This window comes from Chlorocebus sabaeus, chromosome 11, assembly GCF_047675955.1.
Source record: "Chlorocebus sabaeus isolate Y175 chromosome 11, mChlSab1.0.hap1, whole genome shotgun sequence".
Lineage (NCBI taxonomy): Eukaryota > Metazoa > Chordata > Mammalia > Primates > Cercopithecidae > Chlorocebus > Chlorocebus sabaeus.
The window spans coordinates 9,047,875-9,065,843 of NC_132914.1; the positions used below are offsets into that span (position 1 = coordinate 9,047,875).

At 34.2% G+C, this 17,969-nt stretch overlaps 1 protein-coding gene across 2 annotated transcripts; it reads left to right on the forward strand.

Annotated features, from left to right (window-relative positions):
• Positions 1-6,131: 6,131 nt before the first annotated feature.
• Positions 6,132-16,681, forward strand: LOC103218582 (NKG2-C type II integral membrane protein). Of its 2 annotated transcripts, XM_073020457.1 has the most exons (7): positions 6,132-6,613; positions 6,988-7,086; positions 7,359-7,403; positions 8,477-8,628; positions 10,209-10,309; positions 11,180-11,274; positions 12,614-16,681. In XM_073020457.1, the coding sequence occupies exons 1-7, from the start codon at positions 6,427-6,429 to the stop codon at positions 12,643-12,645; spliced, it is 711 nt and encodes a 236-aa protein (XP_072876558.1). In that variant the 5' UTR covers positions 6,132-6,426; the 3' UTR covers positions 12,646-16,681. The 2 variants fall into 2 exon arrangements, with proteins under 2 accessions (XP_072876558.1, XP_007965813.2); XM_007967622.3 differs by lacking the exon at positions 12,614-16,681 and having other exon boundaries at positions 6,133-6,613; positions 11,180-11,799.
• Positions 16,682-17,969: the final 1,288 nt, after the last annotated feature.

Sequence of the window (17,969 nt, forward strand, 5' to 3'; positions counted from 1 at the left end):
CCTTGTGTATTTTATTTGTATGGAAATACGTAAGCACAGGTATTAATTATAACTTAATTTTTATTACCTTCTGATTGAACTCTACCAAGTGTTTAAACTCTGTTGTTCCCTTATGTTTTCATAATAGATATTTTCATTGTTTACTTTTCACATAGAAACTTGTTAATTTAATACAACTTACAGCAAACCTGCTGGCACTTTGATCTTGGACCTCCCTGCTCTCTGAACTGTGAGTAATACATCTGTATGGTTAATACATTGCTTGGTTTGTGATATTTTATTATACCAGTACAACAAAGTAAGATTACTCTCTATTTTATTTACCAATTAGCCTGTATCTGCTCCCCAAATTCTAATATAAATACTTATTTCAGTGTTGGAAACTTTATCATTAATACACTGTTCAATATCCAGTTAGGTATATCCACACAATTCCTTTACTTTGTCTTCTTTTTGAATATCCAAGTTTTCGTTGGGAATCTGTGTTTAATCTATTGAAGATATTTAAATTTTATTTTATTTAGAGTTTGTAATAACTAATTCACTCCAATTTTTAAAATTAATTGAAAATTATTTTATTTCATGTTACATTAAAAGTATATTTTCACTTCTTATTGACTTCCAACTTACCCATAACTCATAGGAAACCAGATATTGTCATTATTTGCAATAGTCATAGTAATACATATGTACGTTCGGTGTTAGGGTTCTCCAGAGGGACAGAACTAATAGGAGACATGTATATATGAAGGGGGGGTTATTATGGAGAATTGGCTCACACAATCACAAGGCAAAGTCCCACAATAGGCCATCTGCAAGCTGGGGAAGAAAGAAGCCAGTAGTGCCTCAGTCTGAGTCAAAAGCCTCAAAAGCAGAGAAGCCAAAAGTTCAGCCTTCAGTCTGTGGCCGAAGTCCCAGGAGCCCCTGTAAAACCACTGGTGTAAGTATAAGGGTCCAAAGGCTGAAGAGCCTGGAGTCTGATATCCAAAGGCAGGAGGAACAGAAGCGAAGCATCCAACATGGGAGAAAAATGAAAGCCAGAAGACTCAGCAAGCCAGCTTACCCCACCTTCTTCTAGCTGCTTTGTTCTACTCGCCTGGCAGCCATTGGATGGTGTCCACCCACACTGAGGATGAGTCATCTTTGCACAGTCCAGTGACTCACATGTCAATCTCCTCTGCCAACACCATCACAGATACAGTCAGAAACAACACCAGCTATCTAGGCTTCCTTCCATCCAGTCCAGTTGACACCTAATATTAATCACCGTAAGCTCTGTGTGTGTGTGTGTATTTACATCATATAAACATATATATACACATATATATATACACATCAAATAGAGTAAATTCTACTCCACTTCTTCTCTATTTTTTTGTTTTTATATATTTATTGTGCCTTTGTATAAGCATAAACTTCATTCACGTTAAATGCTCAAACAGTAGAAACCTGTATTATTTCGATTAACAAAGGACATGATATATAGTCACGTGCCACAAAATGATGTTTTGGTCAATGACAGACCAAATAATAAATTATATATTATATATTGCTACTATAGTAGATAGATAGTGGTCCCACTAGATTATTACGGAGCTGAAAAATTCCTATGACTTAGTGATGTCATAGCAATAGTTGCAGTACAGTGTATTATTCACATGTCTGTGGTGATGCTGTTGTAAACAAATTACTGTGCTGCCAGTGGAATAATGTATATCACACACAAATACATGCACTACATAATATTTGATAATGATAATACATGACAATATTATTGGTTTATGTATTTGCTGTAGTATACTTTTAATTATTGCTTTAGAGTGTACTCCTTCTACTTCTACAAAAACAATTACCTGAAAAACAACCTTGGGCAGGTCCTGCAGGAGGAATTCCAGCAGAAGGCCTTGTTACCACAGGAGAGGACGGCTGCACATGTGTTATTGCCCCTCAACCTTCCAGTGGGGCAAGATGTGGAGGGGATGACAGTGATATTGATCTTGCTGACACTGTGTAGGCTTAGGCTAATGCATGTGTTTGTGTCTTAGTTTTTTTAAAAGAAAGGTTAAAAAGAAAAAAAAATTAAAATGAAAAATAGAGAAAAGCTTGTAGAATAAGAATATAAAGAAAATAGATTTTAAGACTGTGCAATTTGTGTTTTTAAATATAGGGTATTTAAAAAGAGGCAGAAGGTTTCTATACAATAAAAAATTTAGAAACCAACAAAGTTGCAGTAAACTAAAGTTAATTTATTATTAGCAAAAGATAAAACTGCTGCATAAATCCTAGTGTAGAGTTTATGAATCCTGCAGTAGCGTGCTGTAATATCCTAGGCCTTGACTTTCACTGCTACTTACTCACTGACTCACCTTGGGAAAATGCCATTTCCACAGGTTTCATTCATAGTAAAATATATCTATAAAAGGATGCCATTTTAACCTTTTTTTAAACCATATTTTACTGTTTTTTTATGTTTATATATGATTAGATAAAAATTACCATTCTGGTCACTGCTTACATTATTCACTTCAATAACATGTTGTATGGGTTCGTGTCCTTGGAGCAATAGGCTATCCCATATAACATAGGTGTGTAGTAGCTGTACCATCTAGGTTTGTGTATTTACACTCTACGATGTTGACTCAGGGATGAAATTGCCTAAAGGCATATTCCTGAGAAGTATCCCTGTCATTAAGCCAACAATTACAGTTTAACACTATTTAATGGAAAACTCCAAGTGGATGTGTGTAGCAATGGTAGACATCGGCACTTCAAACTGAAACAGAAAACATTAGTGAATGATACGTTATGTGGCATCCTTAGTGAATGGTTTTATTGTTTTAATTCCATAATGTGACTAACAGAAAAAATTAACCTAGTTTGTGAAAATATAATAAACTGTAAATATAAATAAATTTACTTGTAGGAGAAATAGATACAATATAAACACAAGCATATATGCATATAACATTGATTTATTTTATGAAAATATATTCCAATATATTTCACAGAAAAACATCTATACCTATCCAACATTAGCCATTCTGATGGAAGGGCAAATAGTAATTCTGATTGCAAAGAAATAAATATGGATTTAAATCCAACGTTTTAGATTTTAGAGAATGACTGGACACGGTGGCTCATGCCTGTAATCCCAGCACTTTGGGAGGCCGAGGCAGATGGATAACAAGGTCAGGAGATCGAGACCATCCTCGCTAACAGGATGAAACCTCGTCTCTACAAAAATACAAAAAAAATTAGCTGGGCATGGTGGCGTGTGTCTGTAATCCCAGCTACTCAGGAGGCTGAGGCAGGAGAATCACTTGAGCCCAGGAGGCGGAGGTCGCAGTGAGCCAAGATGCAGCACTGCACTCCAGCCTGGGCAATAGAATCATGCATAAACATTCCCCCTTTTCTTGACAGAAAATGATGAAAGATTTTTATTTAATACGATGAGATAATTTATAGTATTTTTCCTGATGTTTGTATACCATTTATTTCTTTAAATTTTTGTTTATTTATTTTTGAGACAAGGTCTGGCTCTGTCGCCTAGGCTGCAGTGCAGCGACACTAACTCAGTTCACTGCAGCCTCGACCTCCGGGGCGCAAGTGATCCTCCCACCTCAGCCTCCAGAGCAGCTGGGACTACAAGCAAACACCAGCATCCTCAGCTAATTTTTGTATTTGTTTTGAGGAGATGGGGTTTCATCCTGTGTATCATGCTGGCCTCGAACTCCCGAGTTCAAGTGATTCTGGATGCTGGGATCACTGACATGAGCTACCACACCCAGACACTCATGTTCCATTTTACTTATGTTTTAAAAGTCTCCGTTTTCTGGCCTCCCCATTTTTAAGTAGTTGAGGTCTTAAAAATTGCTTTTACCTCCCTACATAGTTTAACTTAAGCTTTAATCATTTACAACAAATATTTCTATTAAAATGCAGACAATAAGTCATTATTAGAGAGGGAATCAGTGAAAAATATAGTGAGTAGTTTTTTATTATTTCAGTCTCTGGTATAGAGATATAGCTCAGTATTGTTTAATATTTTATTCTTTCAAGAGACATTTATTTTAATCAGAGGAATCTGGTTAGCTTACATAAGAAAAACGAATGAGGGAATTTTAAGAACTACGGCAAAGAAATCAAGAAGATAATTTGGAGAATTGATGTCAGTTACGATTAAGTTGACAATGTAGCATTTTCTCAAAACAGTGACAAGTACATTAAATTCTTATTGGTAAGATTATTAAACTTTTTTATTATGATAGCAGTGATATTATAGAGGTATATGATAAAGAAGTGTATAATGTCAAGTTTTAGGTACCTTGTCTAAATGTAGAAAGTAAGCATCTAAGATACTTTTAAAAAGTTACAAGATTTTGGTGTTTGTGACTGAGATGGAAACAATCAACTCCATGGGTCAAATCTCTGCTCTCCCCCGATCCTGTCGACTATTAAAATAATTTCTAAGAGGCACTTGAAAATGGACAAACTAAATGCCACCCTAGCCACCCAAAGTCTCCTATATTATAGAGTGTGTGATGAGATAAACTCATTCAAAATAGCCCTAGGGTGAGAATTTCCTGTTCAAATCTGAAGTAACACATTGGCGAGGAATCTACTGTTTCCACTCTTGCCTCACTCTGACCCTTCAAAGGGCAGTCTGTGAAGATCACAGATAAGGTTTGTGTCTTTAGGAGGTAACCTGACCTCCCCACTGAAGGGCGTGTGGCTTTCTGGTGACAGAAGGTATGTGTTGCTACTCTCCCTGTTTCTCTACTTGCTCCTCTGATTTAGTAGAAGTTTGTAAATACTGGCTGTGATGCACCTGAGGTAAAGTTTATACAGAGTAAAATCAAGGTAGAACTCTCTTCACGTGAATAATTCACGGTGAAAAATGAGCCAAAATATAAAACATGTTTGAGAATTTCTTAGAGTATCCACATTATTGACTGTGGAGAATCACTTAAGTAGATACATACCTAATAATAGGTTTGCCAATCAATGTAATTCAGAGTGAAACCCATAACCATCATGACAATGAACAATTAATTTTTAATTTTGTCATCATTACTGGTTTAACTGTTTTTTACATTTAGACCGACCTTTAAAAATAAATTTTTGAAATGGATACATCAAATTATGAATGTCAAACAACATTAATTCGCAATCTCATATCTAGATTTAATGAAAGCAGTTTTAATTTTTAATAAAAGCAAGGATGAAATCATTTCCATAAAATGCAAATCTGACCTGCATTATAAACAATTGGAAGAGTTAAAACAATTGAATCAAATATTGCAAAAAAGATGTACCACACTGACATGAGATGCCTAATTAATGAGTTATTTTACACACTGTAAGGCTAATCAGAAATAATAAAATGGCAGTTGTGTTAAAAATAGTTAAAATGTCTATTATGTATTCAGTGCTAATATGTGCCAGTTTGTGTGTTTAGTTTTTTACATACATTATACCTTATAAATTATTTTTCGCACTGTAGATTGGTAAACTAGGTTAATAGACACTAAGTAATTTACTAAAGGTCACACACTATAACTTGCAAAGCTAGAATTAACTGTAGTCTCACTGACTAAAGTTCATTGACTAGATTATTAAATTACATCATCTGAACTATTACAATTACTTATACAACCAAAGTGACCCTCACTGACTTATACAACCATAGGAGCTTTCTAAAAGTTTGATTGGACACTGTTCTTCCGTAGATGGCCCACACGTTTATTTATCATTTTAGGTTTTCCTATTTTAATCATTAAATCAATTACCAATTTCTTGTGTAAAAGAAACAATTTAAAAATATATTTTGCTTTCAGTAGTATTTAGTTTATGCATAGGGTAATGTAATGTTTTACAAGATATTAGATGTATTTTTAAAATTTTAATAGTTTTTCTGATTTCCTAATTTAGAAATTTAGTATAAGAAGTTACTCTATATGCTAGCAGAATTATTTTATCTTATGGCACACAATCCTTAACCATCAATGAATCCTAAAACTATAATAAAATTTGTGTATTTCTAAATACAGTATTTTAATTGTTAACATATGCAGTCTATTGGTGTTAAGTGTTTTTGAAGAATCTAACCTTAATTTAATACAAATATTTTTTCATGAACTTCTTAGTTCTCACAAGTTTAATGTTTTTACTGTTCCCACTAGTAATATTATGTCAAGTACAGAATACATCTACAAAATTACCAATTATATCATGAGATTTTTGTTTAAAGCTTTAGGAAATTAGTACCAGCATTTTACATTGGTCAACAGCAAAGTAAACATTACTGCTCAGCCCCAACACATGCAGATTGCCTATGCCAGGGATCCTGTCAAAATATACACCATTCATAGCTTCTTAAGTGCAGTTATCATAGAGCACAGTCCCTGACATCACACGGCTGCAGAGATGAATAAACAAAGAGGAACCTTCTCAGAAGTGAGTCTGACCCAGGATCCAAAGAGGCAACAAAGGAAACCTAAAGGCAATAAAAGCTCCATTTCAGGAACCGAACAGGAAGTATTCCAAGTAGAATTAAACCTTCAAAATCCTTCTCTGAATCATCAAGGGATTGATCAAATATATGACTGCCAAGGTAACACATTAAATAGATCTTCAATATTATCGTTACAGGACGTGCAGGTGAGTGCAGAAGGGTGGGGAAAGATTAGGGAATATTTTGCACTTGTGAGAATCAGAGTTCATAATTGGGATCTAATATTCTAATATGACATCAGAAGACTAATTTTATTTGGGCATTGTTCAACCGTAATCTGCGATCCACTCATGGAACATTATATTTACTGAAAATGAACTGGTATATTCTGAGAGAAAGATTACCGTAGTAGATGTAGATTTAGAGGCCAGAGGTTATCATTATGTTTCCCTGTGCATGTGGGTTCTCTAGTATGGAATCCTAATCAACTCTCTATCTCCCCTCTCTCAGTGCCTCTGTTTCTCTCCCTGCAGGTTTACTGCCACCTCCAGAGAAGCTCACTGCTGAGGTCCTGGGAATCATTTGCATTGTCCTGATGGCCACTGTGTTAAAAACAATAGTTCTTATTCCTTGTAAGCACATTCTTGAAAGATTAGATGGGAAAGTTTTACTTTAATTCTTGGAAGTGCCTCAAAATATTTCATACTGTTGAAGAATAGAACTCTCATTGTAATGTTTATTTCAGAGATCTATTACTTCATTTATTTTTATAGAAAAAGTTAATTTCATTAAAGATTGTCCCCATTTTAAATAACATACAAAGTTTCAAAGTAAGAAACTAAACCCATTATGGTTTATCTAGATATTAGTTTTTATGAAAATCATTTTAATTTTTCTGTTACAGTCCCGGAGCAGAGCAATTCTTCCCCGAATACAAGAACCCAGAAAGGTACATTTTTATTTTCAACGTTCAGATATTAGTATAATTTGGACCCAAAAGTGATATGGTTATTCTGAACCTTTCACAACACAAATAACAAAATCATTGTAGAGAACATGTACTTATTTTTTTGTGTTTGTAGTCTATCTATCTACCTATATATATATATACACACACACATACACACACAATGTATTTTCTGATTTCATAATTCAAAGGCATGCTATAGGCGAAAAGAATTTAGAAAAACAAATTAATTTTTGAAAGTAGTTTCCTCAAATACTATAAGCGATGGTGAAGTTTTGTACTAAAGTCTTTAAAAATACTTCTTTCAAAGATCTATTCCTTTATTCTTATAGGAAAAGTTAATTTTATTAAAGATTGTTCCCATTTTAAATAACACACAAAGTTTCAAAGTAAGAAACTAAACTCATTATGGTTTACCTAGATACTAGTTTTTATAAAACTCATTTTAATTTTTCTATTACAGTTCTGGAACAGAACAATTCTTTCCCGAATACAAGAACCCAGAAAGGCACATATTTATTTTCAGTGTTCTGATATTAGTACAATTTATATTTTGTGTCTGTTTTAAGGCATGTAAGAGAATAATGGCATTTTTGCAGAAAACAAGCCATAAAATTCAGCCATAAATATTTATAAACAAAGATTATAAGGCAGCATTTCCTTTTCTCCAATAAGTAGAAATACTCACTTAAAATCATTCTATCCTCTTTCTCCCAATTAACAGAAGTTTCCTATTGCTATGAGATGATATGAAATGAATAATTTTACTATCCTAAAGGAGCAGTTGTGTATCAGTGATGTTCAAGACATGTGGAGAGTGTATTTTTGTTTGTTGGTTTGCTTTCTATGGAAACACAATTAGGGATGAGAGGCTAACCCTTGTCTGTGCATGTGTGTATGACTGACTCAGTTATTAAAAAATATATATTTATAAGCCTGTAAGGATGCATAAATATGTTAAGCACATATAGGTTTATACTGTTGCAAATATGTAAACTAATTTTCATTTGTAAACGTTCATATTGTTCTGCATAGTAATTCATATCTTTATTTAGTACGTCATTGTGGCCATTGTCCTGAGGAGTGGATTACATATTCCAACAGTTGTTATTACATTGGCAAGGAAAAAAGAACTTGGGCAGAGAGTTTGCTGGCCTGTGCTTCAAAGAACTCTAGTCTGCTTTCTATAGATAATGAAGAAGAAATGGTAAGATATGTTTCAAATATTTTATGAAAAGCTTCTTTCAGTGAATAATACATTTGTAGTAAACATCCATATGTGTGTACATGTTTATTTTATGTATTTTCAAGTTTATGTATTATTCAATTGATTGACTTAATGTTTTTAAAGTTATATACTGCTAATGTACTTTTATTTTCAGTTTTTGCTTTTCAAAGAAAACCATGCTTCTACAAATACTTTGAATACACAATAAATGTTGCTATCCAATTTTATCGGGCATGATATGATCTGGTCATGCAGATTGATCACAAAGTGAATGAACTCATGTGATACAAGTCAGATCATGAAATAAGTTTCCAGCTCTAGCAGATCCACCCCTGTGTATACACTCGTCACTTACCCTGACTCCTCTCAAAACACTGTCTTGACTTTTAATATTATAAATAGCATTTGCCTGTTCTTGAATTTATATAAAGGGAATCATACAGTGTGAATTTCATGTCCGTCTTTTTCACTCCTAGCTGATAGTTCTGCAATTCCTCCATATTATTGCAGTTATCAGTAATATGTTACTGTTCACTGCTGTACTATGTACAAAGAACACTAAAAATCCATTGAGTCTTTGTCTCTGGGTGGGGAAGTGGGTCTCCCGCCCTCAGGGACAAAGAGGACCCTGAGTGGTGCACTGGTAGTCATGGGGTCGCTTTGCTGATCCTCCTCAACCGCATCCACCCTGGTGTCTCTTGGAATGAGAAGAAAGCACTTCTCTGGCTGTATTGATAGCAGGTCTCCTGGTAGCTCATCCTCGCCAGTGGTACCAGCCTCGCCTGGTGGTGTGGAGGGGACTCCCCTTCAATACAGAGCAGGAGTGAGCTTTGCTGGGCCTCCCCCTATTGCCACGTTGGGTGCAGGGAAACAGCAGGCCTAGGTCACCTTCTTCTGTCGGGTGGGGGACTTCACATGCTTGCTCAGATACTTTGTTGAATCCTGATGCTAGGACCCCAGACAATTTCATCTTCCTCTTTCCACCTTTCAGAGTTCTCCATTGTTTTTGTCTTTCATTAATCCCAGAGTTTATAGTTATTTGTAGTAGGGAGTAGCAGAGAGAGATGGGTCTACAGCACCTGGTCAGGACCACTGTTATTCCACCAAAACCAAATCAGATAAAAAAGTGAGGGCTTTAAACAATGGTGTGGTGCCCAGAAAACCCAATCTGTAGCTTCTGTGTCATTTATTTGTGAATGACAACCTCTCATTTCTCTTCTAAATCTCCAATTCTGGGACATATAGTGCAAATATAGATTGATTTAGTCACAATATCTGGAGGAATGAATGCACAGTATCAGGAAACTTATTTAAATCCTTCCTGTGTTTATTCAGTCAATTGGGGTAACTGTTATAATGCAAGAATTAAAATGTCTTTATTAACATGAAAATAAGAATGAAGGTGCTAAGTATAAATGTTGAAGAGTTCATTTATATCAAAATTATAAACATTTATGAAAGTTTTTTGTACTGCAAACACTGGTTTTCAACTTTAATATATTGTTTTTATGATGTTTTCATAATTATTATTTATGTGAAAATTCTTCCTTTTCTTTTAGAAATTTCTGACCACCATTTTACCTTCCTCATGGATTGGTGTGTTTCGTAACAGCAGTCATCATCCATGGGTGACAATAAACGGTCTGACTTTCAAACATGAGTAAGTTGTTTTGTACAATGCTATATAAAAATTATATAAAGGATAAATTCAGAAGAATAATATGAATAAATTTATATGGAATCGTTGACATGAAGAAAGATGTGGAAAATTAGTGAAATGTTGACATAAATATTTTACAATAGACCACAGTAGTCCATAATGTCTACCCACTCATTAGTCAGCTAGTAACCTTCTTGGTTATCAGATGGACCAGGGGTGTCCAGTCTTTGGCTTCTGTGGTCCATATTGGAAGAAGAAGAATAGTCTTGGCCCACACATATAATCCATTAACACTAATGATAGCTGACGAGCTAAAATATATATAGATCTCAGAATGTTTTCAGAAAGTTTACGTATTTGTGTTGGGCCGCATTCAAAGCTGTCCTGGGTCACATGCGGCCCATGGGCAGCGAGTTGGACAAGCTTGAGACGGACTATCAGGGAATTGCAGAGCTTGTTTTTATTAAAAAGCCACGCTTACTTTTTTCCTTAAGAATATCCTCAAAGCACAGTAGTAGTGCTGTTGACATATTGCTATAATTTTTATTAGTAGTTATTGTTGTCAATCTCTTATTGTGCCTAATTTAGGACTTAAACTTTATCGTAGTTATGAATATGTAGAGAAAACATAATCTCTCTATAGGTTCTGTACTATCTGCCGTTTCAGGCATCCCCTGGGGTTGAAACATATCCCACGTGGATGAAGGGGACCACTCTATTGAGTGTTCAGAACAATGACTCTTACTAATATTATGCAAATTTAATTACCCTTTTCCATAAAATTCTTTTCTTACAGTACCTAGAAAATGCTTTTGTCTCTTGAATCACTGGCTTAAAATGTAACAGAATGTGGATTTCTTTCCATTGCAGGATAAAAGACTCAGATCATGCTGAACACAACTGTGCAATGCTACATGTACGTGGACTCAAATCAGACCAGTGTGGATCTGCAATAATATATCATTGTAAGCATAAGCTTTAGAAGTAAAGCATTTGCGTTTGCAGTGCATCAGATAAATTTTATATTTCTTAAAATAGAAATAATATTATGATTGCATAAATCTTGAAATGAATTATGTTATTTGCTCTAATAAGAAAATTCTAAATCAATTATTGAAGTAGGATACACACAATTACTAAAGTACAGATATCCTAGCGTTTGTGTCGGGCTCGTTTTGCTAAACATGATATTTGTGGTATTCAGCCTTTCTAAAAGTTGCATGTTTTATGAGTCAGTTTATATGAGGTATCAAGAACAGTCAAACCCATGGAGACAGAAAGTAGAATAGTGGTTGCCAATGCCTAAGGGAGGTGGAAATAGGAGATGACCACTAATTGATAGAAAGTTTCTTCGTGTCATGATGAAAACTTTCTAAATTTCAGTAGTGGTGATGGTTGTTACTCTATGAATATACTAAACATCATTGATTTTTAATCATTTTAAGTGGATGAAATTTATGCTTTGTACATGACACTTCAATAAAGCTATCAGGAAAAAAAAAAAGCCTCTTATGGGATTGTTTGTGACTGCATTTATTCTCTAATTTTCAAAGATTAACTTCTTCATAATATTGACTTTTCTAATCAATATAAAGTGTTTCCTTCAATGTACTGTGTTATCTTTAATTTCTCTCTATCATATTTTGTATTTTGGGGGATTAAATTCATACAGAAATGTAGGTATTTTACATTCATGCTTTTGTTAATGGCATCCTGATTCTAAAATTCCCTTCAGTAATTTTTGTTGTTATAAATAGAAATACAATTGATGTCTGCATTTTGATTTTATATCTACTTATTCCACTGATTTTATATATTTAAATCTATTATGTCAACTATTGATTTTTTTCTGGGTGTTCTATATGAGAGCATTTTATCTGCAAATCATCACACTTTTATTTTTTTTAATCCACGTACTATAACTTAGTTTTATTTTCATTTCTTTTCACTGGCTAGGGTTTTATACCCATAGTTGAATAGAAAGTGCAATCAAAGTTCTGTGTGTATCATATGTATCATTTTCTGGTTGTGGCAAAAAATACTTCAACATGTTATTCATATTTACAAAGCTTGGTTTTTTTTCATGCTATCTTTCTCATATCGAAGCAGTTTTATAATATTTCTATTTTCTAATAGATTTTATCAGTTGTACTATTTTTACTAATTTGTATCAGTTGGAATGATGTATGTTTTGTTTATATAACGTTTTATAAACTACTTTTATTTTTTTGAAATGTTAAACGAGCCTTTGTTTTTGAAATAACTTCATGATGATCATTGTATATTTCCCACATAAAATATCAGTGCTGGCCAGGTGCGGTGGATCACGTCTGTAATCCGAGCACTTTCGGAGGCTGCGGCGGGCGGATCACGAGGTGAAGAGGTCAAGACCATCCTGGCCACCATGCTGAAACCCCATCTGTACTAAAAATACAAAAATTAGCTGAGCATGGTGGTGCACACCTATAATCCCAGCTACTCGAGAGGCTGAGGCAGGAGAATCACTTTAAACAGGGGGTCCGAGGTTGCAGTGAGCCAAGACCGAGAGCGCACAACTGCACTCCAACCTGGCGACAGAAGGAGACTCTGTCTCCAAAAAAAAAAAAAAAAAAAAAAATTGGTGCATATGTATTTTATGTAGGGTAAGATTTGTTTCTTCATCCGTGTTCACAAGGATATTTGACCATGTTTTTATTCATAGCTATATACTTGAAAGGTTTTGGTATCAAGGCTATCTCGGGAAGAATTTCTGTTTTTCTATAACCTGGAAGCATTTGTTGAGAGTACTGCTTTATTTTTAAATGTTATCATTCGCTGTTATGCCATCTGTTTGTAGACTATTTTTGTAGGAAAGTTTATGTCTAAACTGGATTTCTTTAATACATGTAGGATATACTCAGATTTCTATTTGAGGTACTGCATTTGGTAATGAGTATTTATGAATTTTCTATTTCATATAGACATTAATATGTAATAAAAATATACTTTTATTGCCTCTAAATAACTGTACAGACCATAATGGCATTTCCATGTTCAATCTAGAAATAGGCCAGTTCTGGTGGCTCAAGTCTATAATCCCAGTACATTGGGAGGCATCACTGTGCCCAGTCTTTATCAATTTTTTAAAATGTTAAATTTATTATTTTTGTGGATGTGTTAATAGGTATATATTCTTAGTCGTCTTTCATCAAATTTTAAAGGCATTTTCAATGAAAATACCTTTGGCCTTTCTCTTCTCTCTATTGTAACATTATTCTTTATTGTGATTTTTTACTGTTTATTCATTTTTTTCTTATATATTACTTGTATTTAATTTTAGCTTTTCTATTTTTAATTTATTTCAGTGCATTCACAGGTAATTTAATTTTTAGGCCATCTTTTGTAATATATGTACATTGAGGGCAATCAGTTTTTACAAGAAAGACTTTCTTTTTTCCGTATAATTCATATAAAAATTGTGACCATTCACTTTGAGAATTTTGTTCACCCATATGTTATTTAGACATGTATTACTGAATTTAAAACCATGTAAGGTTGGCAGATTTTTTATTGACTTCTGTGGTAGGTAAACTGTAGTTAGAACATTTTCTATGAAGCTGGAAATATTCTTCATCTTTGTACACAAAGATGTGGCTAGTGTGCTGAGAAACTGGTTTTACATGTGCTTTATTTTGTATTAATTAATGTTGTATTAGAATAGCTATTTTTTAACTGTCCACTGGCCAAGCTTGGCTAGTGGTACTACATTGAAATCGTAGTCCTACATTTTTTACTAATATGCTTAGAATTATGTGCTTATAGTGTATTTGAGAAAAATATGTGAAATTAAATGTGTGAGTATGCTACGTATGTGTGAGTGTGTGCCTATGAGTGATAACTACTTGTCTAGTTCAAATCTTTCTATAGGCTCCCTGGTCTGTTTATGTGTTAAGCACTGAGAGAAAAGTGTTTAAAATCCCATTTATGATTGTTTACTTATTCACTTTATTCAATTATGTGTTAACTTGTATCATTAGGTACATGCAATGAATAAAATGTATATTACTAGTGGTTTGGAAAGTTAATCTAACATTATGAAGCATGCTTCTTCAATTCCAGTAAAGGGCTTGCCTTATATTAAGACAGCACATTAACTGTAATAGTGTTCTACCAGTTCGTGAGGAATGGTATGTTTTTAAATATTTTATCTTCATCTTTTCTTTTTTAAATATTTCAGTTTTAATTTCAGTGGGTACATAGTAGATGTATATGTTTATTGGGCACATGAGCTGTTTTGAGACAGACGTGCAATGCATAACAATGACATCATGTAAAAATGGTGTATCCATCTCCCTAAGGATTTATCCTTTGTGTTACATTCTAATTATACTCTTTAGTTATTTTAAAATGTACAATTAAATTATTATCGACTGTAGTGACCCTGTTGTGCTATCAAACACTAGGTCTCATTCATCCTTTCTAAATATTTTTATAGCCGTTAATTAAGCATTTTCACCTCCCTACTACTGCCCTTCCACTATCCTTCTCAATCTCTGTTAACCATCCTTCTACTCTGTCTCTCCATGAATTCAATTGTTGTGATTTTTAAATCCCACAACTAAGTGAGAGCATGTGATGATTGTCTTTCTGTGACTGGCTTATTTTACTGAACATAATGACCCCTGGTTCCATTCATGTTGTAGCAGATGACAGGGTCTCATTCTTTTTATGACTGAATATTACTCCATTGTTTATATATACCACATTTTCTTTGTCCATTCCTCTGTGGATGAGCACTCAGGTAGCTTCCACATCTTGGCTATCGTGAACAGTGCTGCAACAAACATGGGAGTACAGCTATCCCTCAGATAGACTGATTTTCTTTCTTTTGCGTATATACCTGGGAGTGGGATTGCCAGATCGTATGGTAGTTCTACTTTCATATTCATTTTTATTTATGCTTACATGAAAGGAATGTCTCATAAAGACAACAGTTATTACTGAATATATACATTCTTTGCTTTTACCTTCAGATTACTCTATACTTAATATAATTATCAATTTCTAAAAGATAATCCTTATGTATTTTATTTGTATTGAAATATAGAACCACAGGTGTTAATTATAACTTAATTTTATTACATTCTGATTGAACATTACCAAGTGTTTAAACTCTGTTGTTCACTTATGTTTTCATAATAAATATTTTCATTGTTTACTTTCCACATGCAAACTTGTTAATTTAATACAATTTACACCAACCCTGCTGGCACTTTGATCTTGGGCCTCCCTGCTCTCTGAACTGTGGGTAATATATCTGTATGGTTAATACATTGCTTGGTTTGTGATATTTTATTATACCAGTACAAACAAAGTAAGATTACTCTCTATTTTATTTACCAATTAGCCTGTATCTGCTCCCCAAATTCTAATATAAATATTTATTTCAGTGTTGGAAACTTTGTCATTAATACACTATTCAATATCCAATTAGGTATATCCACGTAATTCCTTTAAGTCTTCTTTTTGAATATCCAAGTTTTCATTGGGAAACTGTGTTTAACCTACTGAAGATTTTTAAATTTTATTTTCATTAATAACTAATTCACTCCAATTTCTTAAATTCCTTGAAAATTATTTTATTTCATGTTACATTAAAAGTACATTTTCAGTTCTTATTGACTTCCAACTTGTCCCTAACCCATAGGAAACCAGATATTGCCATTATTTGCAATAGTCACAGTAATACATATGTACGTTTGGTGTTAGGGTTCTCCTGACTGACAGAACTAAGAGAATATGTGTGTATATGAAAGGGGGTTTATTAGGGAGAATTGGCTCACACAATCACAAGGCAAAGTCCCACAGTAGGCCATCTGCAAGCTGGGGAAGAACGAAGCCAGTAGTGGCTCCGTCCAAGTTAAAAGCCTCAAAGTCAGAGAAGCCAAAAGTGCAGCCTTCAGTCTGTGGCCCAAGTCCCAGGAGCCCCTGTAAAACCACTGGTGTAAGTACAAGAGTCCAAAGGCTGAAGAACCTGGAGTCCGATGTCCAAGGGCAGGAGGCTTGGAAGGAAGCATCCAGCACAGGAGAAAAATCAAAGTCGAGCACTCAGCAAGGCAGCTTACCCCACCTTCTTCTAGCTGCTTTGTTCTGCTGGCTCTGGCAGCCATTGGATGGTGCCCACCCACATTGAGGATGGGTCGTCTTCGCCCAGTCCACTGACTCAAATATCAATCCCCTCTGCCAACACCGTCACAGATACAGCCAGAAACAACACTTTACCAGCTATCTAGGCTTCCTTCCATCCAGTCCAGTTGACACCTAATATTGATCATTGTAAGTTCTGTATGTGTGTGTGTGTATTTAGGTCATATAAACATATGTATACCCACATCATATACAGTAAATTCTAATTACTCCAGTTATCTTGTGTAATTTTTCTTTTCTATTTATATATTTATTGTGCCTTTGTATAAGCATAAATTTCATTCACATTAAATGCTCAAACAGTAGAAACCTGTATTTCGATTAACAAAGAACATGATATACTGTCACATGGCACAAAATGTTTTGGTCAATGACAGACTGCACATAGATAGTGGTCCCATTAGATTATTACGGAGCTGAAAAATTCCTATGACTTAGTGATGTCATAGCAATAGTTGCAGTACAGTGTATTATTCACATGTCTGTGGTGATGCTGATGTGAACAAATTACCATGCTGCCAGTGGAATAAAGTATAGCACACACAATTACATACACTACATAACATTTGATAATGGTAATACATAAACAGTGTTACTGGTTTATGTATTTAATGTAGTGTACTTTTAATTATTATTTTAGAGTGTACTCCTTTTACTTCTGCAAAATCAGTTACCTGAAAAACAACCTTGGGCAGGTCCAACAGGAGGAATTCCAGCAGAAGGCCTTGTTACCATAGGAGAGGACAGCTGCACATGTGTTATTGCCCCTGAACCTTCCAGTGGGACAAGATGTGGAGGGGATGACAGTGATATTGATCTTGCTGACACTGTGTAGGCTTAGGCTAATGCGTGTGTTTGTGTTAGTTTGTTTAAAAGGTTAAAAATAGAAATTAAAATGAAAAATAGAAAAAAGCTTGTAGAATAAGAATATAAAGAAAATAGTTTTTAAGGCTGTGCAATTTCTGTTTTTAAATAAAGGATATTTAAAAAGAGGCAGAAAGTTTTTAAAAATTGAAAAATTTAGAAACCAGCAAAGTTGCAGTAAGCTAATTTATTATTAGCTAAAGAAAAAAAGTGCTGCATAACTATAGTGTATCCTAGTGTAGAGTTTATGAATCCTGCAGTAGTGTGCTGTAATATCCTAGGCCGTGACTTTCACTTGCTACTTACTCACTGACTCACCCAGGGAAAATGCCATTTCCGCAGGCTTCATTCACAGTCAGTGCCCTATAAAAGCATGCCATTTTTTCCCCTTTTTTAAAAACCATATTTTACTGTTTTTTTATGTTTATATATGATTAGATAAACAAAAATTATCATTCTGTTTATTGCTTACGTTATTCACTACAGTAACATGTTGTACAGGTTTGTATCCTTGGAGCAATAGGCTATCCCATATAACATAGGTGTGTAGTAGCTGTACCATCTAGGTTTATGTAAATACACTCTATGATGTTGACTCAGGGATGAAATT

Bases quoted from the DNA above. Each gene is read 5' to 3' on its own strand.
- LOC103218582 (XM_073020457.1), top strand. From the start codon at position 6,427: ATGAATAAACAAAGAGGAACCTTCTCAGAAGTGAGTCTGACCCAGGAT. The intron at 6,614-6,987 runs GTAACACATTAA...CTCTCCCTGCAG, and splicing joins TCAAATATATGACTGCCAAG to GTTTACTGCCACCTCCAGAG. The intron at 7,404-8,476 runs GTACATTTTTAT...ATCTTTATTTAG, and splicing joins GAATACAAGAACCCAGAAAG to TACGTCATTGTGGCCATTGT.